Source organism: Arachis hypogaea, chromosome 18, assembly GCF_003086295.3.
Source record: "Arachis hypogaea cultivar Tifrunner chromosome 18, arahy.Tifrunner.gnm2.J5K5, whole genome shotgun sequence".
Lineage (NCBI taxonomy): Eukaryota > Viridiplantae > Streptophyta > Magnoliopsida > Fabales > Fabaceae > Arachis > Arachis hypogaea.
Genome location: NC_092053.1, coordinates 5,803,368 through 5,830,370, shown reverse-complemented (window position 1 = coordinate 5,830,370; position 27,003 = coordinate 5,803,368). Strand labels below are relative to the sequence as shown.

The window sequence follows — 27,003 nt, the reverse complement described above, 5'->3', positions numbered from 1 at the left end:
CCCTTTTTTGCTGCAGAAGACAAGATTATACCCCAAAAAAGTCGGTCCATAAAATCTATTAGCAATAATATTCTTTTATCTTTCCTTTCTCTCATCATTGGTGCAGTAGCAATATAGCATTCTTCATAGATGTTTAACTAAGCACTGTAGTATGTTACAAAAAGAGAAATACACCATCAGAATTTATTATTTTTTGTTATCATTTAGCCAATATTAATGACTAACTGATAGTAAAAAATAATAAATTTTGATAGTCCTTTAATATTTTTCGTTTAATTTGGTAGTCAAATCTCATTGTTGAATGTAACTTCAGGCACAGTTATGAACTCATGATGTCGTTTTCTATCCATTTTATTCAGTTCTGTTCTCAAATACTACCAAATTCTAATGCCATTAAATTTTCCATGTTACCATGTCATCATGATAGGGTGAATTATATGATTGTTGCCACATGAAATTCAAGCCCATTATTATTAATAGTGATCTAATTACTACTCATGAGAATCAAATTGGGTTGGACTAGTGTTAGTTCACTAATCAGTTTAAGTAAGTATGGTAGTTTGAATTTCACTTTGTATATACAGTAATTTATTAGCCAAAGATAAACCTTTAAATACTAAATAGAGTTTTAATTTTGAACAGATTAATCCTTAACCTTATCCTGACAAATTAGAGGATAAAAAGAAATAACCACCGACGAGTATAATGCCAACCATAATACATTCTTGCAGTTTATGGATAACAAAGTTAGGTACGTAATGCCTCATACTAGGTCTCATGGTTGCCCAAATTCAAACTAATATTTTCGGTCGGGCTCCGTTCCATACTTTTTTATGATATTGGGCCTAGGCCCTAAAGAAAGAAGCTGCATAGTAAGACTAGCAGTATATTCTCAACCAAAAAAAACACTAGCAGTATATTATGTGGAAAAAATTTCAAGTCTCCAAATTATTTTAACCGTTGGTTTTAATTAATATATATTATATATATTTTTTTATAATTCAGATCAACGATTAAAATAACTGAAACACCAGTATACGGTACACTTAAAATTCTTCCTATATTATGTCATAACAACGTAAAATTAGTAAATTACATATAGTAGTGCCTATCAAAGCTATTTACTTGTAGTTCCAGATTAAAAAATAATAACAATTTGTTTACACGTGTAAAAAAATTATACACAAACAAATAATTACATATTGTCTAATAAAAATAATTTATTTTTAAATTTAATATTTAGAAAAATTATTTAAACACAAAATTTAATTAAATGACCATGTAAAATTCTTTTAATTCTTAAAAAGAAAAAATATGTGTGTAAAAAAAATAAGTAGCAGAAAATTCATAATTATTTTGTTACTAAGATATTAGTATTATTCTTAAAATATTTTGATTTGTCTAAATAATTTATTATCTATTATTTATTATTAAAATCAGATTTCTTCAATTAATAGTATAAATAATGTGGCATGTTCTTAAAAGTATTTTAAAATTTATTTTATTTGATTCGCAAAAATTTTAAAGATTTCTCTAATAATTTATCATTTCACCTGGATATTAACTCTATTTGATATATGAATGAATATGTTAAGTATTATTTCTACATTTCTTGATTAATTAATAAAATTAACAATTAATGTTGGTAATTACTAATTACTTCATTCTCCATTTCCCGTTTTCCAGCCATCCCTACGGAGATTCCCATTCCCTATTTCTTCATATTTTTATAAAAATTTTTAATAGAAAACTTTTTTAAAAAGTTGAAAAAATAAAAATAATATATATAGTACATTAAAATAACATTCACAAATTCTAAAATAATATATTAATTAAATTTCAACATCTAAGTCCAAAAAAATAAAATAATACCGTAATATAAGAAAATAAAATAAGTTTTAACATAAAAAATTGTTATACTTTATTTAAAAACAAATAAAATTATTATTTATTGATTTTATTATTTTTAATATTAAAAAAAGTTAAATTTTAAATTTAATTAATTTTGTAAAATTTTTATAACTTAAATTACTATGCAGGCTTTTATTTAAAAAATGAAAAAATACTTTATATATTTTTTATATAAGTAAATATCCTAGCTGTATAAGCGTAAAAATGAATTCTTCCATGTATATTGACATGATAAATTTATATGCGAGAGGGGAAAAATGCATAATTTAAAGAGTGAATATCTCATCCGATTTTCGACAATTATCTCGAGAGGGGAAAAAATACTCAATTCGGCTTCTGATCTTTTCTTTTAGGACAGATTAGCTCCTGTGCCAAAAAAAACAACATTGACTTTTTTTAGCACAAGAACTTCGTTGTCCTTTCAACGTAATTGGGGATTGGATTGAATTTTTTTTGTCAAGAGCCTCGTTTTCTTTCAAGGTAATTTAGGGCCGTTTTGAGTTTTTCTCTAATTCAAATATAAAGTCGATTACCGGTTACCCTTATCGTATGATCATACTAACTTGCAAAGCATAGAAAACATCCTTTGAAGTCTGAAGTAAAGAATAAATTTGAATTCAGTGAAAGGACATAAAATAAGATACCAGAATCAAGCAGCTACCGGACAATGTTATTAATTATTTATCATAGGCTCATAGCTATAAATATTTGTATGTACTTTAAATTATTAGAACACGATTAAAATTAATTTATATGTATAAATAACTATAAAAACCATCGCTTCAAAGGGACGAACATGATAAAAATTGTTTTACCATATGGAAATAAGAGTGCTTGTAATGATTGTTTTACCATATTGCAGGGACCATGGTGTTACAAATACCTGTCAATGGGTCTAAGGACAGAAAAAGAAGAAGAAATGAAGAATAGACCATATTGGTAATAAGAGGTTCCAGCACCACTCTCCCCAAGTAAAGACAATAACATTATTTAAAACGTTGAAGAAGCTGCTTCCAATGATTTTGATATCAAATGAAAGTGACCCCAACCAAGCTTAATCTTAAACTACTTCATACTTCATCCTTAAGAGCACATAATTAAACTGCAATAAGCTTGAGCATTAAGCAAATCAAAATTAAATCATAGTCTTCATTAATAATGGTTATGATGAAGAGGTTTATCTTTTAGCTACATAACAAAATTTGTATTTGTAGGAGCATAGGAGAATAATGTGGTCCAGATATTGTTCAGATGATAAAATTCTTAACTTTATTCTTTACTACTATTACTACTATAAAGGGATAAAATGCAAGTAAGCTAAGAAGCAAACCGAAATTTAAATTTCCCTTTAAGAAAATCTTCATCAATAATCCATGTCTTGAATCCAAACTTGTTTTAGTAAAAAAAAAAGAGAGGACACAGTATCACACAAATTACACAGATAAATTGTTCTGTCTTGATAAGCCTCATGACTCAACATTTCTACAATTCTAAAAATATTTTCTTTCTGTTTCCTATGATATAGGAAATGAATCAATATATATCCTTACAAGAAGAAAAGAAAGAAGAGGACCTAAAGCAAGTACAAAGGCCTCTTTAGTAATTCTGTAAGAACAGAAAGAAATATAAAGATATTATGAGATACTATGTAGAGAAGAAACATACAGAATAAACAAAATAAATTTTTCTTTTTTCGGAAAACAAAATTTTCCAACCAAAGCTAGAAACAGTGGGACAAAGGCACTCAATCAGTGAGTGTATCTTTGTCTCTATTATCTCAGTATTTTTATATTTTCTGTCTTAAAACATTTAGTAAAAAGAAAAATAAGGAGTGAGATGAACAAGTTCCATTTTTATGCAGTCTTACAAGCATAGATGAGGAATGAGAATTCAAGAGCATCTTTATCTTTGAGTGAAGGCTTCTCTTGCAGCCACAATCTGCTATCCAAACCACTCCTTGTTCTGAACATGAACACTGCATACCCAGAAGAAGAAGAAGAAGAAGAAGGATTGAAGAACCAGTTATGAACATCCCAAAGTAAATCAACCAGCAAACCATCAACAAAAATTGTTTGATTTCCCCTGAAATTCCACTGAAGCCTCTTCACACGGATCACTGTCTTCTTATCAATGCAAACCATCAGAGCCGGCGGCGGCGACGACGAAGACGAAGAAGACTTTAACAACCCTTCATTTCCATTTCCACCACTGCACCTTATCATGATATCATGCCACGTTCCATTTTCACAGAACTGAGCCTTTGTGGTGTAAAGTGTGTTACCTGAACAATGCTCTCTTCTTGATAACAATGAGAATTTACCCGAACTTGTTGCTGCCATGGCTTTTAGCTTCTTGGTAACTGATTCTTCTGCTATGTGACCAATGATCAGTGCTATTTCCAAACCAACAACAACCGCAACATAGAAACCATCAACCGGTTCAGGTCCAGTGTCGTATTTAGCATTGGAAAGATCCCAGAAGACTTCAATTCTTGACTCATGATTGGAAGATTCAACCATCAATTTGCTTCCTTTCTTCTTCCTGAAGAACCTTGAATTGGTGTTGAGCCTGAAAGGTGGTGATGGTGGATCTTGTGTTCCAAAGCTTATAGTGAGTCCTTGATTGGAGAAGCTCTTGCACCATGTGACTGTGATCATCAGAATCTGGTGCTTGTTGGAGAGTGTTGATCTGTAAACAGAGGAAACTGAGTTTCTTGTTGAAGGTGTGAGGCTTGGATTGATGCAAGCGTTGCTTGATGATGAGTAGCTAGAACATGAAGCTTGTTGTCTCACATTCACTGCGTTCTCACTAAAACATGACATTATGTCCCTCATTTTCTTGTTCTTTTGGTAAGTTTTGTTTAAAGATCTGAACTTTTTGGTGAAATGGATAATGGGTAGTTTTTGTTTATGGGTTCTATGAAGGAATCATAATGAGGTGATTGATTCATTTGCATGTGTCTTTGGAATTGTGAAGGGGAAAACTCAGAGGAAAAGAAGAAGAAGAAGAATAGTGCTGTCACAAAGGACCATTACCATTTAATTTCAATTTAATATAATATATATTATATATGCTTCTTACCATATAGTATACCCTTTACTTATATACCTCTATATTATTAAAAAAGAAGAGGAGGTTGAGGCAGATACCTAGGTGGCGTGTGCTTTTTAAAATCAGTTATGCCAGTTAATACAAGAATTTAAAAGTTGATAAAGCAAAAAAGTCTTACCTAAAAAGGATACATATATATTGATGGATCCTCCCTCCTCCCACCCTAAATTTCAGCACAGTTTTGTGACATGATCATATAATATATTTTGCTTTAACTTGTGCACTTTGTGTTCGGTGAGTATGGAGTACTACTAATCACAATTAGGCTTGGTTTCATAAAATTTTTGAAGAGAAATGTTTGTTTTTGAAATGTACAAATTTTTTATTTTGCATTTGGTAAATAAAAAAAAAATATGTATTTGTATTTATAACTGTAAAACAATAGATGTATTTTTCAAAATGCTTAAAGTAGAATTTTTTAAAAATGATTTATACTCATCAAAACTAAAAAATTTAATATAATTTCGTATATTAATTAATTAATATTAAAATTTAATTCTTATATTAATGTCTATAGCATTTTTAAATTTTAAAAATTATTTTACTAAATGTATTTATATTACTTGTGTTTATTGAAAATTATTTTTAATTTAATTTATTAAATATAAATATTATAACTTAAAAATTTATCTTTTAAAAATTAGTTTTTATATTAAAAATTAAATATTTTACCAAACCAAGTTTTAATAACAAGAAAGTGCTGGGAATGATGGAATATTTATTTAATTTGTCATTAATGTTTAAGGTTAGATAGTACTATAATAATGATATTTCTCTTAGTTGAATTGGGAGATCAGATCCCCAAAGAGACCATTGAACACCGAACATGATAGAAGAAGATGATTTATGTTTTTTTTTAGCTAGAATAAAATTGAATTATTATTCTTCTTTTCTTAACATATAACCAAGAAACAAGTGCAATGGGAATACTATGATTATGAATGTGTGTGATGGTGAAAGTTGGCCCACAAAATAAATTTGGACTGTAAACCTACCAATTCCTACTCCCAAAACATCTATGATTAAAAGCAGTAAATTTCATGAAGAAGGAAAATCACAATATGAGCTAAGACATGGTAATATTAATAAGGGCTTCTTCTTCTGAATTTTCCTAACTTTACTTTAACTGTCAAAGATAGTAATAGTAGTATATGATATCATGTGCATTTGGAAAAAGAAAAAGCATTGAATCAATACAACCCCATGAAGAATTATTATTAAAACCTTGGGTCAATAGACAACTTCCCATTTCTATATCCCTCACAACTTCCCTTCCCCCACCAAGTTAAAGTAGATAGAACATATATAATTAATGGGTTATGCTACGTGTACACCAAAATCAGCCACCAATATAAAATATATACTGAAATATAAATACACTTTAAAAATAAATTAAATCATATATATATTTATACACAAATATATTAGTGGCTGATTTTAATGGCTGATTTTGGTGTACAAATAACATTTCTCATAATGAATTTCTGAATTCTCTATGTTGTGTAATAAGTCGCATAAATGAGATAGTGAATGATGAATGTTATATATATATATATATATATATATATATATATATATATATATATATATATATATATATATAGACATACATAACATGAAACAAGGCATAATAATAAGGGGCATCATGATTCATAATTCATTATTCTCTGTGTTAAGTATAGGGCATGTTTTTTTGGGTTATGGACCCGAGCAGATCTGGTCATCACATAAACACACTTCTTAATATGAATAATCCAACATTATATTCAAGCTTGCTTGCTTATGAGAAACGTAACCGTTCTTTGTATATAACTGGACCTACACAATCAAACTTGAAACTACAAGGCTATAATTTAGGTAATAGGTATTTGAGATTTTGAGTAAGTGTTTTTATAATTTATTTTTTCTATTCTAAGACAATTATCAAATTGTGCCTAAGCTAGTAATATTATTAAAATTGAGAGGCTAAAAGTTGATAAATTGGACCTACAATGCAACCAAAAGTTTGATAATCAAAGTAAGTCATAGTGATTTATACGACTAAATGAGACAACTTGGTTATTAATTAGTTATGCTCTACGAGAAAATTCATGTGAAGTCGACTTTACGTGAAGTTGATATCTGAGAGCTGTTAGATAAAAATTTAGTCAAATCAGTCAAATTATCTAACGGTTCTCAAATATCAACTTCACGTAAAGTCGACTACACCTGAGTTTCTACCGATGCTCTATTGCAATATATGCTAACTCAAACTGAAAAGTTGATTGGTGAGCAATGTTAAGTGAATTTTAGTTTATAATCCATAGAATTAATAATCTGTTCACAACTTTGCACATCAACCTAGCTAGCTAGCTGGAATCGCCAAAGTTAAGGTTTTATATCCCTTTCCTACTTAGCTTTTTGTCAATTCATCCTATTCCTTATAAATGGTGGTAGTTAGCACATAATTAGTAGTACAGACCAAAAAGATCCATGGTAGGGATTCATGAATCAAATCTACCTGTATCTCATTATTAACAAACTATGATACATGTATGTTTCTTATATACTTAACTTTTTCTCTAACTAACCTTAATTTTCTACATATATTATATATAATCTATTTTTCCTTTTCAATTTTTTTTCTCATTCCTAGCTAGCTAGAGCGAGTTGGGTCCCATTGTTTCTTCTTTATCTCTTTTGACCCCCTAATTTAAGGTTAGAAAAGTTTTCAAGTATACCAATATGCCGGAGTTTTAGTAATTTTTAATTGTTGATCTTAATTATATATATTATATATATTTTTTATAATTAAGATCAACGGTCCGGTATACAGTATACTTTAAAATTTTCCTTAAGGTTAATTGAACAAAGATTCCAAAGGATGATATATACATACAGAACTAACATAAGCGTGAGGGTATAGTACGACAATTTAAAAGAGATGAGGAATCTTGCCGAAAATGAAATTCTTGTGTCTTGACCTTATGTAACGCCAAGAAATTCTCTTCAAAAACGAAAACCCATGGCGGCAACTATTATTACTTGCAAGAATTTGCATAAATATGATTTATTTTTTAGTGATTCTTATTAGGTACGCACTAAGCATAGTACATCAACGTGATATAAGAGATATGTACTTACATTTCAATTCTAATTAACGTGATAACATGACACATTAACTCGTGTCAACTATATATTACTAAAGTTGAAGGTCTTATATTAACATGCCCACAAACACTAAAATTAATTAGTACTAAAACCTTGGACTTGGCTTCGCCCTTTGAATTGTACTAAAATTAGTGGGATATTTATATGTTTATTGCACACTTTTATTTATATATAATTGTAAACCATATTTAATATGCTTTAGAAAAGGTGGCCAATTCTTGACCTAATACCATTTTATTTTTATTTTTATTCCCAAACCTTAATAAAATAAACAAGGTCCACTGGAGATTTTGGAAAATTCAAACATCAAAGTGCTGTGTTACATTATACTTGATCCAACAACAATATTAAATACGTAATCCATATGCATTCTAACAAGTTGCAAGCAGATGAGAGAATGATAAAGACAAACAAATCATGGTCAACTCTTCTTCATCTTCTCTTTATGTATATTTATATGTCGAAAACTCAGATGCAGTTAACTTCATATAAAGTTGATAACTGAGAGTGGTAAGATGATAATTTAGTTAAACTTATTAAATTATTTAACAACTCTCATTTATTAACTTCACATAAAATTAATTACACCTGAGTTTCTGTCGATATATATATATATATATATATATATATATATATATATATATATATATATATATATATATTGAATGAATACATACATACATGCTGCAAAACGAATGACAGGATGTCCATTATTTGTCCTCTTTTGACAGGAGTATAATTTTTATTAATTGAGAAGAGTTTTTTTTGGCGCATTCTCTCTCACTAATAAGGGTTATATTATTAAAAGATCTAAATCCTTAATTATTATCTTTGAGTAATGCTAGGTAAACAAAGAAAACAGTCAGAACTTACCTTATTTAGCATTCATTAATTGTTGCGACAATTAATAAGGTAAGTTATGGTTGTTTTTTGCTGATTTTCTTTGGTTACCAAACATTTTCGTTATCTTATGTACCCTGAAATTAATACAATAATTTTGAAGCATCATAGTAATTAAGAAGTAAGAGAACAATGAAAAATAGCGTCTTACAAATAGTAATATCTTCATCATAATTATTAACACTACATGAATGTTTAAACTATGGTCAAGTGGCCCTACTAAAACTATGTTTATTAATTCCAAACCACATGATGGGGTTTCCAAATTCCAACATTGCTTTAAATAAAACTAGTGCAATGTGGGGGGTGGAGGTGAAGGGAGTAATAATGGAGAATTTATATGTCTCTAGAAGGTTGAACCTAAGTTGGTAGTTATTGGATCTCTTAAAAGAACCACTGCCCTTTCCATGTGAACTAGGGTTTCATGTGCCAGTGCCCATAATTGCGCACATAGTATTATATGATTATGCACATAAGAAATTAAATCCTCCAAAATTTGTTTCATTAAAAAAAATAAAATAGTACTATTATAGTTTTAATTCATGAACGGCTTTTAAATTTATGCTTGTCCTAATATATGTACAGCAAGCTATCTTATAAAAATCATTGGAGCAAGAACTTGTTCGTTTGGTGTACTACATAAAATTCATCACTGAATATAGGATGCAATTTTGGGTGTTGCTTGCTTAGACATACAATATTGATTTATTATATTATGTCACGTGGGATTTGACAATTTAATTTATGTGAACTTTTTTGTATTGTATTCAGTGCAAATATCATGGGCTACATACCTGACTATATAGATAATAAACAAAGTGCTCATTGGCCGGGGTATTAACTATTAAGAGAGACATTTTATTTTATTTTTGATAAAAACTTTGGCTGTTTAATTAGCATTTTACCTATATACCGTTTTAATGCAATAAGCAATTAATATATAAAAGTTAACAACAGAAGAAACGAACTTTTTCTACTTTTGGCAATAATGCAAAGTGTTTTCCTTCAAAAATAAACAAGGCTAGCTTGAGATATAAGCTTGTAGGAACATGACTTGGTTACTACTTACTAACTATGACTTCTGATAGGGGAACAAGAAATCACACAAAATCTATAAAGGAAATCAAATCAATACCTTCCATTGCTGTGTAAACCAATAAAGAGTACAATTGAAATTATTCTTGTGCTACTTGTAATTTGTGATCATGATAAGAAAATCAATCTTAACTACTTTAACTGTTACTAAGATGTCCTCTTACAACTAACTATTTAACATATTATATATTCTTTTCTATTGGAATAATTGGTAGACTGAATTAAACTATTGTGGTTTAACTGTTCAAAGCAGTTCTTATTTTTTATGCTTATTCTTGATAAGAAAGAAAATTTCAAATTTTTTGTAAACTGGAAAAATTTAAAATAGTGCTGAGGTAGGAAACTTTATTTCTTGATAATAAGCTAATTCAACCCCAAGTAAGATTACTTAATAATCCAATACTAAAAATAGTTCAAACCCAAAAAGAAAGGGACCTAAATGCTTGACCAAAATTTTTATATATTTCGTCATTTTGTTACTCAAAAGTTTAAAACTTCCTAGTGAAGATCATCGATACATATAGTGGTAGGTCCCAGTGGGTTCATTAAATATGTTTTGTAGTGTAACTAGTGATCAAAACTATAATGACATCTGATCTACTTAACCATGTGCAAATTTAGACTTCCAAGCAAATCCTCCATAGATGAGTAAAAAATGCAATGCACCACATGAGTAATTAATGCCTCTGTTTCAAAGACAATTAAAAAATGAATCTAGTCTTGATGGAATTTTGTTAGTTCTTGGAAGTTTGGTGAATCCATTTTCTTCTTAACTGAAAATAAGACTAATTTAATTAATTCATGAAAATGACTCTTTTTATTCCAATATAATGTATCTTTCAACCCCAAATTTTTCTATCATGATAAAATGTGATGTCCGCAAACAAAAACAATCCATTCTATGTGATTTAGACAAATCGGATGATGTATCAATAATCCGGTGGATTCGTTATGTTTATTCTTATTGACATATCACATAGCCTATCCAGTTATGTAAGGATAAGGACGGAATGCGAATTTGCAATATTGGATTACGTTTTAGTTTTTGAGTAGTCATTGACTTTATAAACATTTTAAAATTTGAGAAATAATTATTACAATAAGTAATTGCAATTTAATTATTAAGTTAATATTAATGATTATATATTGTAAAAAACTATTGATTAATGAATTAAATTAATAACAATTATATATCATATTAAAGATTATACATTAACGCAGATTGGCCAAAGCCCAAATGAAACAAACATTTAACCGCAAAATTAAAATGATTACCGGAGCGTTTGGAATGGTGGCAAAGAGGAAGTGGCATGGGCAAGAAACAGTGGAGTGACAAAATTTTAAGTAAATTATGAATTGTGTTTGGACGCAATTTAGGAAAGAGCCACTCAAAACTATCAAAACTTGTCATCCCAAATTGGTCAAAGAGGGATTAATATTAGGGAAGTTCTTTTGTGCCTATGATTTTTGTGTCTAATTGCCTAAAAGTAAAGATAGAATAAAATGGGACCCACTCTTTTATTTTTAAATTCTATGTCTAAAATTTAGGCACCATAGAAAGCACCTTAATATATTATATTTCCCTTTTGTTCTGCTTAAACTTGTAAAACATCCAAGTATAAGAAAATGATGTTCTATCCTATTCTACCGTGCATTTAGCCATTTATATCAATACATTCTATTATCTTAAAAAAAAAAATCCGACAGTGATTTAGTGTGTGTTTGGATTGCAGTTTGCAAAGGGAGTTTGCATAAAATTGATTTGTGTTTGGCAATCTTTATATCAAAATTGATTATAGTAAAACAAATATTGTTTGAATTATACTACTCAAAATCACTTTTAGATAAAAAATTACTAAAAGAGACATCAATTTAAATAATTTTTTTATATGTATGCAAAATCAGAATACTAACAAAAATAATATAAAAAATATTTATCATATAAATAAAATAAATACAATAAAAAAATGAAAGAGAGTACTATAAATTTTATAATATCAAACAAAAAAAAATATTCTATAATTTTTCTAGTACTATTAGTACTCTTTAATTTAGTATTATTTTGAACTATAAATTTTCATTATTTATGGCTTTATTGTTACTTATAATTAATTTTTTATTTATTTTGTCCTTTTTTATATGATCATAGATAATTTATATTATACAAAATTTTGATAATAAACGTAGTATATAATAATTATAATTACAAATTTTATAAAGTCATAATAAAAAATAAAAAAATTAATACAAAACAAAAATAGAGTACATCAAAAACTAGAAAAAAATCATACAGATAAGAAATAATAAAAATTCCATAAAATCAACAACATATATCATATGAACAAAAAAATACAATAAAAAGTAAATAAAATTCGTATGAATAAAATCAAATAAAAAATAAAAAAATTTCATACACAACATAAATATAATGCAGGAAATGATAGAAAAAAAAGAATTTATATGAAAAAAAATAATAAAAATATCTTTAAAAAAAGGTCAACAACATTTGTCATATGAATAAAAGAAATACAATAAAATAAATAAATAATTATATGAACAAAGCCAAACAAAAATTAAAAAAATTTAATAAAAAATATATCTATAAAAAATAGTATAGTAAATAATAAAAAAAACTTATAAAAACATAACATGAGAAATCAGAACACTATACAAATAATATAAAAATATTTATCATATAAATAAAAAAATATAAGTAAAAAATACAATAAAAACATAAAAATTTAAATATGAAAATGAGTATTAAAAATAATAAAAAAATTAAAATATTTAATTTGCTAGTGATTAAAATAAATTTGAACTATTTTAATGAAAAAAAAAATTGTAACTAAGAACTATGAAGAAGTAGGAAAAACTGTAAAGAATTATTGTGAATGTAATAGTTAGTGGTATCCTTTTTATAGAAGAAAATGAAGGGTAGGATTGGTAAAAAAGAAATAAAATTTTCACCTAATTTTCCAAAGACAATAAGCAACCATGAACGTGAAACGGAGAAGCTACAAATTTTAGCTTCTCTTGAACGTGCGTTCAGAAGCAGAATCAATTCTGCGTTCATGAAAATAAAAATGGCCAAATATAAAAGTGAAGCTTTCAAGAAGCTCAAACGTGCTTCTCTCCTCCCCAACGTGTTTGCCAAACACACCCTAGATCGCATATGACCAACAAACAATCACAATGGGACAAATAGAAGTCTGTTATACATGCAAGTGAAGTAAACATGAGAGGTCATTTCACTCACACTCATCCGTGACCTGTGATCTGTGTAGATCATGTTTTGTGGGGAAATTGTTGATTAGCTTATTCATGGCTTCTTTCTGTTGTCTTGATTCTTACAATGTCTTGCTAAGTTGCCTAATGTAGCTATCCATTTCTTTATTGAACTGTCCTTTAAAGCTCTTGCTAGCATAGATTGAATCTTAAAGTCACCTTAGTTAGGATTTTGGAGGAAAAAGGCAAGGGAAGGAAACATGGATGGGAGGGCGTATAAAATTTGACACTATAAATCTTCCATTTCCCTCCCCTCTCCTCTAGAATCCGAAATCGCAAACAACCCCATCAGGGGTAAGGAATTGTGGATTTTGGAGGAGAAGGGATGGCTTGTAGTCCAACTGTCTATCTTTACATCAAAACTTAATCTCAAATAATTCGCATGATATTATTTCAATGACAGTATACAAAGTATAACAAACACAAAACAACATTTGACTTATCAAAAGTTACAAATTTACATACATGTCAGAGGCAGGCAGAGGCTACTAACTACTCAAAGAAGCAAACCTGCTCAGCACTTACAGTCAAGAAATCTGAAATTTCCAAATTCTCAATGAAAGAGCCTCAAAAGTTACCCAGCTTTCAAGGAATTCAACAAGATGAACCCCCATCAGTTTATGCATCATCCTTTATTAGATTGGACTGACATAGCTAGCAAACCTCCCTGTCATAAACAAATGCAAACAAGTATGTCAGATGCCCCAAAAACAAATAAAACAAATCCCATATTTCTCAAGACACAAGCTTATGCCTACACACTAGTATAATCCCTGGCCCTCAAGCTATGGTCTCCAATCAACAAGTTAGTTCCCACCAAAACTGAATTATTTCTTGTTCATTGAAAATATAGTAACATCTGAATGCATAAACCTCAGAAATCAAGGGCCAATGCCAGAATCTCGGCTCCAAATTGTTTCGGCAACGTACAGCGCTGAAAAATAACCATCTTCGTCAACTGACTGTTGTACTATTGTATAGAATTTTTTTATAGAAGAATTAAATAAATAAATAAAACATACAGTTTGACTGTTATCATGGTAAATAATAATTTATTTTTTTTATTTAAAATTTTAGTGAAAGAAGACATACTACAATAAAAAATAAAATATATTTATGAATTTATTAATAATAAATATTTAAAAGAAATATATTAAGTGATTAATTTTTTAATTCTCTCCGTGTGTACATCTTTTTTTAATAAATACTGTTTTCGATATTAGTATTTTTTTAATAATTATATATGAATTTATTATTTTTGTTAATTAAAAAATTTAAATATGTAGTTAATTAATAACAATTATATTTTTATACAAATATAAAAAAGATTTGGTATACAAATAATTTTTTTTATGTATTTTATAATTTAATTAATATAATTAATCACTATTTTTCTACTAAAATATTAACATTTAAAATGACACACAATATATTAGGATACATAATAGTATTTGTATTTTATAAATATGCTTAATAATGTTTAGGAATTTAAAAACTAACCTTAATTATTTAAATTATACTTATAAATTAGAATATAATTTTTATATTAATGGATAGGTACTAATAAATTTTTATATTGAAATAATATTTTTGACCCGGGCTTACACTAGTTGTAATTAAAGTTTTCTTCAGTCATAAGAACACTACTCAAACACCCAGTCACATGCACTATGAGATTCTTAAACCACATCTCACTCTGAGGTGAAAATTGGATCCTAGTGCAACTTTTTAATAGGCAGTCAAATCTACCCTGATCCATATCTTTAAATGTAATGACAGATCAAAGATTTAGTGACATAGAATTGATATAGATCTGCCATTCAATGATCGCCAATATATTTGGTTCAGGGGTATTTGCATGGTTGACAGGTTGAGCCGGCAGGCTGGCTAGCCGTCATCGAGAGCAGCCGTAACACTTGCCAGTGTTATGACACTATACAGAGCCGGAAAAATCCTAGTCCTGGTAGATTCTCTAAAATGGAGGAACACAGTTGTGTTAAGGACGACAAGAGTCTCCTAACAAAGCAATAACATGACAAAGTTAAGATATCTATATGAGCTTCTTCTTCCGAAAGAAGCGCTTCAGGTACCACAGCTGCAGTGCCGCCGCCATGATGCACACACCAAGAGACATGATGCTAAACCAAGCAACTCTTGCATTTGTTCTTTCACTAACTTGCCTCATATTTGCTTCCCTGTAAAATAGTCCCAGAAAGCAAGTCATACAATAATGCACATGCATTAATCAATCATAATGGTTACAGTTATGTAGTTAAAGCATAAAATTTTTAAAATTTATTAATAATTTTGTTGAAAATATTTTTTTATCAATAAGGGGGGCTAAATGCCTAATAATACCAAACGAACTACATAGCTAACTATTCTGGAGTGAGCTGTTTTGTTGAAATTGATACTTGTAAAGGTTTATAATAATTCAGTGTTAGTTCCACTTCCAGCCAACCCAAAGTATTAAAGAAACCCTACCCAAATTTTTAACCTAACAACTAACTTTGAGCTGAACCAAATTTTCAAGCTAAATTGCCTCATGAACACAGCACTCGCCATCTTGAATCTATTTCTCAACATTCTTGCCGTTGCCTAGGAGTGAAAATAGTCTGAGCTAGGTTGATCTTCGGCTTAATTGAACCTAGCCCGTATTGCAATCCTCTGAGGCAAGCCAAAGTCTATTATCTCGCATAAACTTTCTTAAGCCCTTGCTTGTTTAAAAGCCTGGTTCAGACTCCATGATTCTATTATTTACAAGTTTCATTTTATAGGAAGATATTCAGATAGACAAAAAGTTTACATCTAAGAAGGATTTCTAAAAGCTGAATGCTATGATGGCTATCCATATGGAAGTTATGGTAGTTCCGAAGTTTTGACAAGACTTAAAAAGGATAACCAAAATAAATATCACACTTTGCTACTATTTGACAATATTTTTTTTATTTGAAAATAAAATGAAAAGAAAAAGTATGATCAAATTAAAAAACTGTAGCGAAATTGGAAGAAAGTGTGTGACTTCAATTTTAGCTATACATTTTAAATATTGTCAAAATTTCATAGTAATCATATCAACAAAAATAATAGCCACCACAAAATTCAGCTTTCTAAAAAGGTCAAAAGTCTACTTCTAATAATAAATTGTAAGAATTACTGTCCAAAATGGTCATCGAAACGTCATGCTCATACATACGTCAATTTGGTCTTTGAAATATTAGATACCTCAAAGTGGTTCATGAATTTGGTGAGTTATAGAGTGCTATTGTCAAAATTGCATTTCCGCATTACAATGTTAGTTTCTATGAGCAATATGCTTACTTAAATATACCATTGATCAACTTAGTTTCAAAGGTATTATAGAGGAAACGTAGTTTTCCTAACTCATGTCCCCACCTAGAATAATGCATGCCGAAATTAACTGGTTAAATCAAACTCTAACCTAACATAGAGGCTATCATTCACTATTAAGATTTAAGAGGAAGAGACTTACTTATCCTTCAAATAAATTAGATACTGATGGATAGCTTGCACTGCTCCCTCAAGTTTCATCAGCTCAAGTTCAACACCCTAAAACAAAATTAAAATAATAACAGCATTACAAACTTAGAATACTAAATTTATAAATTACAGGGGAAATAACAGAGCATGAACGGTATCAATTTTGATAAGTCAAACTATCAAGGATTACTTATGTATCCAACAGTTAAAAATAAGAACACATAATTTAACTCTATTTCTAAGAACATACATTGGTTACAACTGCAATTTAGGTAATACTCACGTGAAAGTTGAAACCATTGTATTTTGTTACATAAAACAAAACACCCCTATAAATATAAAACTAATTTCCCTTTGATGTCGCTTGAAGAAATAGAGGGGAATCAAGATGTATTTCCAACATCATGAGTGATCAACGTAAATTGCCTATCATTCTAGCAATGAAATAATAACTATTTTGGATTTTGTTTTTTTCCTTCAGCTTACCTCAATCTTTTCTTTCTTTGCAACAGATTCCCAATCCTTGGCCGAAATTCCAGTTTTCCATTCAATGCCGAGAGATACACCTTCTTGATGATGACCATCCATCCAGAAGCACGCCACATAATTCCCACCTTCCGCAGTTGTAAATGCAAACTGACCTTGTGTCACATTTTCTTTCTGGTGAAGATTATTTCCATAAGGAGACGTTACCTGTGAAATAAACAAATTATTAGCAATTAATTTAGATTTTAAAACAGCAAAGACCTCAAGTCTTCAATAGCTATGCATTTGCAACAAGCTAGATCAGACATCTATAAAATTTCAGTGTTCAATGTCCTTAACAAATTGCGGTTGCGTTGTCTTCAGCAACAAAGTTGATTGCAACTTGTTTCCAAGTTGGGATTTTAGAAGAGAGGAAAGGAAAAGAATAATTTACAGTCATACAGCGTTAAAATTAATACTAAAAGCTTTTTTTTTTCCCTCTCACTCCAATACCCCAATTGAGAAACAGCCCCTAAATTGAAGCTATAATTGTGGTCATTTCGATTTATGTACATTTTCTCCAATTTTCCATATGGCAACTGCAACTGTAACCCTAACCTTAATCTAAAACTACGCTAGCAGGTAACAGCTATTCTTCCATGATTTATCATTGACTAGGATTCATTTGAGTGAGAAATTCATCGTACGCGATGGATAATAGATTATCTTTGACTACCTTCAAAAAATGTTTACACGGAAAAAAAGAATCAATCTGTCTCAGAAAGAGTAAAAACAGAAATTACCTTGGCAGAAATACCAGGAAGATGGTGATGACCCTCACCAGGAATAACATAGTAATCAGCTAAAACGACGACGTTTGATTGGATTTCCTCGGAGATACACTTAGTTCCCGAACTCGGAATTGTTAACCACACGGCCTCAGCTTGAGGCAGCACAACAAAAAGTGTGGTCAAGCAAGAAAACACCAACAGCATCATAATAGTCATTCCGGAGTTCATTGTTGACTTTATTTGAATTAGAGACTTGGTCACGAGGTCTCAGATTATAAGAAAGACACAGAGGAAGAGAGTATGGATATAAGAACTATGAGTATTTGGCTGAGGTAAAGTTGAATATGGTTGGTCTTGGTTGGGTAGGTTCAGTTCAGTTCAGGCGTTAATGTTTATGAAGTTTTGGTTCGTAAGAAAGGACATTGGTGGACGGGGCAGTAGGAGGCCGAGGTGACGCATATGGATCTTATGTGGCTTCGGATTGACCAATCATATCAACCATTCAGAGTCTTGTCAGCAGAGGTGCCACAAAATCAATATGCATCAGCCACTACTTGTTCAGGGTGCAAAATTAAGGAGCGAGTCTTAAAGTCTTTTTCTAATAAATATAATAGAAAAGAACATATCCATCTCTGAACTTTTTTATTTGCTGACGTTTAAGTATGTGAAAATTTTAAAATATATTTAACTTATTTATTTTTTTAAAATTTGGACATATTAATTTTCGAGTTTAATTTGTTTAATTTTAAAAAAATTTTCACGTGTACATTTGTGCATTCGTGTCAACCAGGTTCATACAATGGAAGTCATGTTTGATTTTTTCGTTAAGTCTGACAAATCAAAATGAACATGAGAGATCGATATGTTCAGATTTTGAAAAAGTCACAGACTTAAATGTATTTTCAAATTATCGAGGACTTCAATATCTGCAGATCAAAAGATCAAGAACCTATTTATCCTTTTTTTTCTAAATCTAATTAAGTTGGTGTAAAATTCAGTAAAAAAAATACGTGTATGTATATATATATATTTCGGCATTTTCTGCGGTACACAATTTTTTATTAAAAAACACAAAAAATTTTTGATATAACACATAAATTTTTAAAATATAAAAAATAAAATTTTACACATAACACAAAGTTATTGATATAGCATACAAATTTTCATGTATAGTATATATTTTTTTGTATATAACACACAAATATTTGCATATATCACAAATTTTTGTTGTGAATGTATTTTGTTATTTGGGTGAGTCAATTTTTTGGGTATGTAATCCTTCAAAAATTTTTATGCTGCACATAAAAAATTCTATGCTATGCAACAAAATTTTTGTGTTGTTCACAAAAATTTATGTATTGTGCGTATTTTATTGGTTGAATGTCAATATTAAAAAATTTTGTGTACTAAAATTTGTGTGTTATGCACCAAAATTAATGTGTTGTGCATCAAAACATTCTATTATCTTTAAAGAAAAAAAAAAAAAAAGAATCCGGCAGTGACTTAGACAGTTGGACTACAAGCCATCCCTTCTCCTCCAAAATCCACAATTCCTTACCCCTGATGGGGTTGTTTGCGATTTCGGATTCTAGAGGAGAGATTTCGGATTCTAGAGGAGAGGGGAGGGAAATGGAAGATTTTTAGTGTCAAATTTTATACGCCCTCCCATCCATGTTTCCTTCCCTTGCCTTTTTCCTCCAAAATCCCAACTAAGGTGACTTTAAGATTCAATCTATGCTAGCAAGAGCTTTAAAGGACAGATCAATAAAGAAATGGATAGCTACATTAGGCAACTTAGCAAGACATTGTAAGAATCAAGACTACAGAAAGAAGCCATGAACAAGCTAATCAACAATTTCCCCACAAAACATGATCTACACAGATCACAGGTCACGGATGAGTGTGAGTGAAATGACCTCTCATGTTTACTTCACTTGCATGTATAACACACTTCTATTTGTCCCATTGTTATTGTTTGTTGGTCATATGCGATCTAATCTTTACATCAAAACTTAATCTCAAATAATTCGCATGATATTATTTCAATGACAGTATACAAAGTATAACAAACACAAAACAACATTTGACTTATCAAAAGTTACAAATTTACATACATGTCAGAGGCAGGCAGAGGCTACTAACTACTCAAAGAAGCAAACCTGCTCAGCACTTATAGTCAAGAAATCTGAAATTTCCAAATTCTCAATGAAAGAGCCTCAAAAGTAACCCAGCTTTCAAGGAATTCAACAAGATGAACCCTCGTCAGTTTATGCATCATCCTTTATTAGATTGGACTGACATAGTTAGCAAACCTCCCTGTCATAAACAAATGCAAACAAGTATGTCAGATGCCCCAAAAACAAATAAAACAAATCCCATATTTCTCAAGACACAAGCTTATGCCTACACACTAGTATGATCCCTGGCCCTCAAGCTATGGTCTCCGATCAACAAGTTAGTTCCCACCAAAACTGAATTATTTCTTGTTCATTGAAAATATAGGAACATCTGAATGCATAAACCTCAGAAATCAAGGGCCAATGCCAGAATCTCAGCTCCAAATTGTTTCGGCAACGTACAGCGCTGAAAGCACCACAGAAATAGGCGAATCAGAGACTCTAATTTGTTGCCTTCTCCCACAAAAAAAGGGTTTCCATTGTCTCTCTTTTCTTTATTACTTCCTACATTCTCTACTGATAAGTCATTCAGACTTTTTTGGTCCATTCATAAATTAATGTAGCTGGATAATACGCAGGTAAGTGAATCTCAAAGGAAAACCACTGGATCAAAATCCAAGCTGCCAATTAGGGATGTCAATGGGGCAGGGCGGGGGCGGGGGATGCCTCCCTGCTCCCCATCCCCGCCCTCAGATTTGCTCCCCATCCCCGCCCCATTCCACGCCGTGGGGGAATATTGCTCCCCATCCCCATTCCCCACAGGGCCCCATTCCCCGCGGGGACCCCATTCCCCATCTACATAATAGTTCTAACTAATTATTAATTTCCATATGAATAGAGCTACAAGTATCTATCTTATACAAAAACTGCAATATTTTATACAAAAAGTCTAAATGATACGATGGTGACTTCTTTCGAAATAATGCAATGGAGGGACGCAACGACGGGTCAAAGGAAAAAGCAATGAACGAGGTGGGAGATGCGGCAATAGAGAGGAGAATGAACACGACGGTAGAGTTACGAAAAGGAACGCCGCAAATAGAAATTACGACGCGGTAAGGATGATGGCATGGTGAGGTGTGACGATGCGGTGAGAGGGTGACGAGGGGGTGGCTGCAGAGAGGTTGGATGGAGTATAGACAGCCTTAGGGATCTCTGAATTGAGGAAGGATTATGCAAATAAAGATTAGGAGTTTTGGGTATATATATATATGTATGTGTGAGAAATGACTAAAAAACATATATGAGAATAAACTATTAAAGATAATTTAAGGAATTAATAAATTTCGGGGAATAGTGGGGACGGGGCGGGGATCCCCGCTCGGGTCCCGCGCCTGCTTCGGGGGAATTTTGTCCCCCATCCCCATCCCCACAGGGAAAATTCCCCACAATCGGATCCCCATTCGGGGCAGTCCCCGCAGGGATCCCCGCGTCTCGGGAATTTTGCCATCCCTACTGCCAATTGCATTGTTTACATTTTCAAAACTCTACCATAACCTTGAGCATCAAAATCGTTTAATAGAATGCTTGTTGAGGTTATTCAAGCTTATCGGAAGCAACAATACGAATTATCAAATGAGAAAACAACAGCAACATCGTCAATCATAAACATGACTATTGCAAATGGAATGTGCAAATGTGCAATGCCAAAAGTGAAAACCAAAAATGAAAAGAGAGAGGGAGAGAGATACCTTGTGAGGAGGTGGTAGCTTCGGTGGGAAGCTTGGAAACAAGGTAAGATGAAGCAATGGCTGTGTGCAATGGCTTCAAGGAGCTCAATTCTCTTCGGAGGAGCGAGAACCTCGCCGGAGCGATACGGTTGTTATTATGCCGAAAACCGAGATTGGAATCGCGCAAAGGGAAGGACGAGGATGATGACCTCCCTGCCGTCGATTTCGCGGTGGCTCTACAGATGGTTCGCACGATTGTGCTGCTGGATCTTCTTGCTGCCATTGAAGCCATTTTTTTCAAGGCTTTCTCATCGAATGGAAACCCTAAAACCCTCTGCAAAACCCTCACAAACAATCGATCAAAATGGGCCCAGCCCAGTTTTGAATCATGGAGAGCATTCTATTCGGCCCATAACAAAACAGATTCGGCCCAATAAAATCGAGCTGAATAATCAAACTCGTAATACTTTCCCTGACCAAAAGAAAAAACCTCGTAACACTTTCCTGACTAAAAACAAAAAACTCGTAGTACTTTTGATGAAAGAGAAAATATAAAAAATGACTCATTGCTTCTAGTCAGCACATGACAGTAATTTCAGCCATTGAAAACCAGTTCAATTGAGTTGTGAAATTTGTACACTATAAATTCCATCACATAATGATAATATTTATTATCTCACTGCTTCTCGACCTGTAGCAAATATCGAAAAATATTTATTATCTAACGATAACAAGAATAACTCACAAACTCAATTCCATCCCACTTTGATTCATATATATGTTAGAAGGGGGAAGCCTATACATCTCAAAATTTAAAGACATCTTACAGTGTACTTTTAAGTCTTATCGGAGTAGAAAATTTACCTGAATTCGCAGGAATAGTTTATCAGATTTTGAAGTACATGCTTCATGAATACTAATTTGAAAGGAAGGGAATAACCGTTACTTAATGTTGTTTAATCTCACTTCAGTGAGAACTCATTTGCCCATAGAGCAGCAAGGGCTGCTCCTGCTAAGCAATTTGGAACCATAAGATGATCACAGTTCTTAAATCTTAACTTGGATTGAATATATGCTATGCCCAAGCAGACACACCATTCTGATATGCTTTATATAACTATGTCTCACAATGTATCACATTCAATGTTTACATTACAAAAAGCTCACCCCAAAACTCTCTTTCAAAACCATAACATTCACAACATGACATGAATCATCTCTCAAGTAAACTAACACTAGTAATTTGGACCTCAGAAGGCCACTAATCCGGCCGCAAATATCAAACCGGAACAAAATAAGGCGAGCATTGCCAAACGAATCACTCTTCCATAGGTCGATTCTGCTGTGATTGCTGTTGGGAAACCGTGACTTTGATCTTTGGTAAAGTGAGAGACGGATCCTGCTGAAGGGCCAAAGGAGCTTTGACCAAACTGATACCCTGCTCCAACTCCTTCGTAGCCTCCCTCTGCACCTTCACCTTGTTTCCCTTCATCCTGCAAAAGTCGCCGCAAAACATCAACAAACAACCACATTAAAGACATTTACGAAGCTCTTCAATAAAGTTTCATTTGATTCAGTTTATTCTTTATTGACTAGAGTTAAAAAAATTAAAGACATTTTCCATAGAAACCAAGGTTCCACAAATCCACACTATATACATAATAATAGAAGATTCAAGAAAGGACCTATTCTTATGGTGTCTCTCCTCTCTGGTGACCCTGATTTTATCAATCTTAGGAATGGCCTTAAGCACATTCTCAGCAAGGTTCCTGTCATATCTCTCAGGTTTGTTCCGCTTCCTCTCGAATTCAAACGTTGAATCCTGAAACAATAGCACAATAACTCTGAAACCCTAAGCATACAACGATAAATAAAACAAGATATATAAAAAAAAAAAAATCAAAGATAAAATTTGATAATAAATAGTAATAATTGACCTGAGTCATATCCTTTCCATGCACTCTTCGATATGCCTTGGTCCATTTGACCTTACGAGGGTTCCTCTTCATTTTAAAGTTCTTATGGCATTTAGACCTACAAAATCGAAAAATCTGCGCAACAAAACGAGGAGTTAACTTATGGTTTCTCTAGTGAATTGATTGTATAAGAAATTCATAGAATTGAAACTTTGACTTGTACCTTGGCATCATTACGAACGAACTGGATTCCATGACCAGGATATACGGTTGAGGAACAAAACCAACACTTCTCCAATCTCATTGTGGCTGCACTGCTACAGAGAACAGCAACTGGAAAAGGGTTTAGGTTTTAGGGTTTTCTCTTTTTGTTTTTGTTATGGATTCAGGAAATGGGCAATGGATTGGAATTGGGAACCAACAAAAACATTAATGAGAAATATGGGCCATAAAAAACGGGTTGGGCCTATTTTTCATATTCCTAAGAAACAATCTGAATCTCGCCAAAAATGAAATGTGTGACACGGAAAAAAAATGTGAAATAAAAATTAAAAAAAAAACTAATCCACCATTAAAATAATTAATTAATTTTAATGATTCTTTATCTTTATTTTTTCATTAAAAATTCATTTCATTTTATCTGTTAAATTATACTAAATTAGACATTGTCATTTAAATCAAATAAAATAAGATAAAAGGACATATTAGTCCAAAATAAAAGAGTAATGTTGATATTTACTCTAACTCTTTACATACTTATAAATAAATTACATGGACTTCTATTATCTACAACGTTATTATATACAATATTATATACATACCAAAAATCAATCTCCAATTCATATATATGTTATTTAACTTATTTTTATTACGTATTTTGTCTTTTAATATATATTTTATATAAGTGATTGATTTTTTGTGTGTAGATAAGATGGTTAATATCACATCAACTATTCCTTATTTATTACATATTAAGAAGTATTACATAAACCGATTGTTTAAGTCCCAGAGAGAGTATAATTTCACCTAACTTTTGACTTGTTCTCCATTGGAATGAAGAATGCAGAAGGGAAGGGCGTGTTTGGGAATGAGTTGGGTGGTTTTGATAGCAGTTTGAATGTTGGCTAAAGTATTCTGTAATCTGTATTGTTAATTTGTTAGATAGCATGCAACTATGCAAGGTATTAATTCCTCTGGCACTCTGGCAGGCGAACTATGTTTTGAACGCGCTTTAATTTGTTCACTACACATTGTGACAGCTTTTGCTAATGACTATGAGGGTTGCTAGTTTTGATTCCCCCTTTATTGATCCTTTGAGTTGATTTAATGTACATACTGCCGGTGTGAATGAACACTAATATGGTCCTTTCCCCTTTGGTGTTCCATTCTTAGGTTGGCTGTCTTATTATCAATCATTCTCAACCATATTAAGCTGCCTACCATATTAAAGCTCTAGTATGGAAGAGCAAGTTCCACGTCATATGTAAAACCAATCATTATTATGTCAACAAAGTTTCAGTTGTTTGTTTCAATCACCATGAAGTAGAACGAATTGGTTTTTTTCAATATAATTGTATGACAATGTCAAGGAATTAACATTTTTGGCAATGTCAAGGAATCAATATTTTTAATGAAAAATTGTAAAATTAATTAGTCTTGACTCAAAGGTAAAGTATTCAAGAAGTATTAGGACGGGGAATTGATTTAGATGGATCTCCTGGGTGTTCGAAATGGTAGGATGTAATTGATTTTGGGAAGGGTATGATGTAGATATGAGTTTATGAATTGTAGAGGTATTAGGGGAAGGGTGTATATTTTGAATTTAGGACAAGTTTATCCATAGATAAATTTGATGATAATGTATTGTGTGTTATTAAAATAACATTTCACTAATTAGATTTAAATAAATTTCATTCTATCTTTTGTATTTTTTTTTTTTTTGTTTTCTTTAATCACTAATGAATTTATCGTCAAAAATAAAAATTTACCGGTAGTAATTTGATCTGACTAATTTATCAATTTAATCACCCGCTAATATACGATACTAAATTCAATAAAATAATCTAATGATATTTAACATTTTTTTAATAAAAAATTCATCCTATGTCAGATTGAATAATTATATGCTTCAGTCGAATAGAAACATAATAGATACCCACAAATTTAAATAGTGTTATCATTCATAAATAATAACCAATTTAGTTCATTTATATCAAAAATGAGATTTTCACCAACTTCTTTGCTCTAAAGTTGATCAAATTATCAAGAGTATTTACTCATTTTGGTCTCTAAAGAATTTCGAACAAGAAATTTTAGTTTCCAATTAAAATTAATTACTCGATTGGTCTCTAACCCCATCAGTCACTTAGGTCCTTTGAAACTGTCAATTCTAGCGGAGAACAAAATGGTCCCTGGCAACTCTAACGGCGGACAAAATGGTCCCTGACCCTTCTGTTCGGAAACGATGCCGTTCTCCTCCAATTTCTATCGTATCTCGCACAACCCTAACAGTCTAACACTGCAACTTCAAACTACACAATACACACTCTGCAACTTCAATGTTTACAAGAAGAAAAATCATCAACTTGTTCTCAACCAATTCAAACTCAGTAAACTAATGACTATGTCTCTCAAGTACTTGTCGTCTTCGATGGATCTTATGAATCTATTCCGCAAGTCTGGTTTGTTAAGACATGCCGTCGTCGTCGTCATCGCCATCTCCCTCCTCCTCTGCCCTATAATCTCCATCGCCACATTATCCACCCCTCCGATCGCTTCCTTCCATGGTTCTAAAAATCAGATCGGACCGGCTGGTTTGACCGGGTTAACCGGGAATCAGTTCTCTAGCCAGTTCGATTGACCTTGGAAACCGTCTTGCAAAAAATAAGTTAAAAAATTGATCAAACCGGCAGTTAACTGATGAACCGAATGAACCAACTGGGTTTTTTAAAGTCCCAGTTCGCTGCCCCCATCCCTCAAAACGGCGTCGTTTTCTCGAAAAACACAAAAAAAAAGCTGAAGTAGAACACGG

The 27,003-nt window shown here is 31.4% G+C and overlaps 4 protein-coding genes across 4 annotated transcripts; all 4 read right to left on the bottom strand.

Annotated features, from left to right (window-relative positions):
- Positions 1-3,252: 3,252 nt before the first annotated feature.
- On the bottom strand, positions 3,253-4,975 carry LOC112772967 (uncharacterized). Its single transcript, XM_025817998.3, has one exon. The coding sequence runs from the start codon at positions 4,743-4,745 to the stop codon at positions 3,765-3,767; it is 981 nt and encodes a 326-aa protein (XP_025673783.1). The 5' UTR covers positions 4,746-4,975; the 3' UTR covers positions 3,253-3,764.
- A 10,031-nt stretch (positions 4,976-15,006) lies between these two features.
- Positions 15,007-19,693, bottom strand: LOC112771067 (transmembrane emp24 domain-containing protein p24delta3). The gene is made up of 4 exons (XM_025815655.3): positions 18,222-19,693; positions 17,440-17,646; positions 16,946-17,022; positions 15,007-15,647 (listed from the first exon to the last, which is right to left on the bottom strand). The coding sequence occupies exons 1-4, from the start codon at positions 18,435-18,437 to the stop codon at positions 15,503-15,505; spliced, it is 645 nt and encodes a 214-aa protein (XP_025671440.1). The 5' UTR covers positions 18,438-19,693; the 3' UTR covers positions 15,007-15,502.
- Positions 19,694-20,221: 528 nt separating this feature from the next.
- On the bottom strand, positions 20,222-22,428 carry LOC112771068 (uncharacterized). The gene is made up of 2 exons (XM_025815656.2): positions 22,078-22,428; positions 20,222-20,525 (listed from the first exon to the last, which is right to left on the bottom strand). Exons 1-2 carry the CDS (start codon positions 22,346-22,348, stop codon positions 20,494-20,496), a joined length of 303 nt encoding a protein of 100 aa, XP_025671441.1. The 5' UTR covers positions 22,349-22,428; the 3' UTR covers positions 20,222-20,493.
- A 687-nt stretch (positions 22,429-23,115) lies between these two features.
- LOC112772351 (probable ribosome biogenesis protein RLP24) lies at positions 23,116-24,376 on the bottom strand. Its single transcript, XM_025817284.3, has 4 exons — positions 24,196-24,376; positions 23,994-24,107; positions 23,742-23,878; positions 23,116-23,549 (listed from the first exon to the last, which is right to left on the bottom strand). Exons 1-4 carry the CDS (start codon positions 24,274-24,276, stop codon positions 23,375-23,377), a joined length of 507 nt encoding a protein of 168 aa, XP_025673069.1. The 5' UTR covers positions 24,277-24,376; the 3' UTR covers positions 23,116-23,374.
- Positions 24,377-27,003: the final 2,627 nt, after the last annotated feature.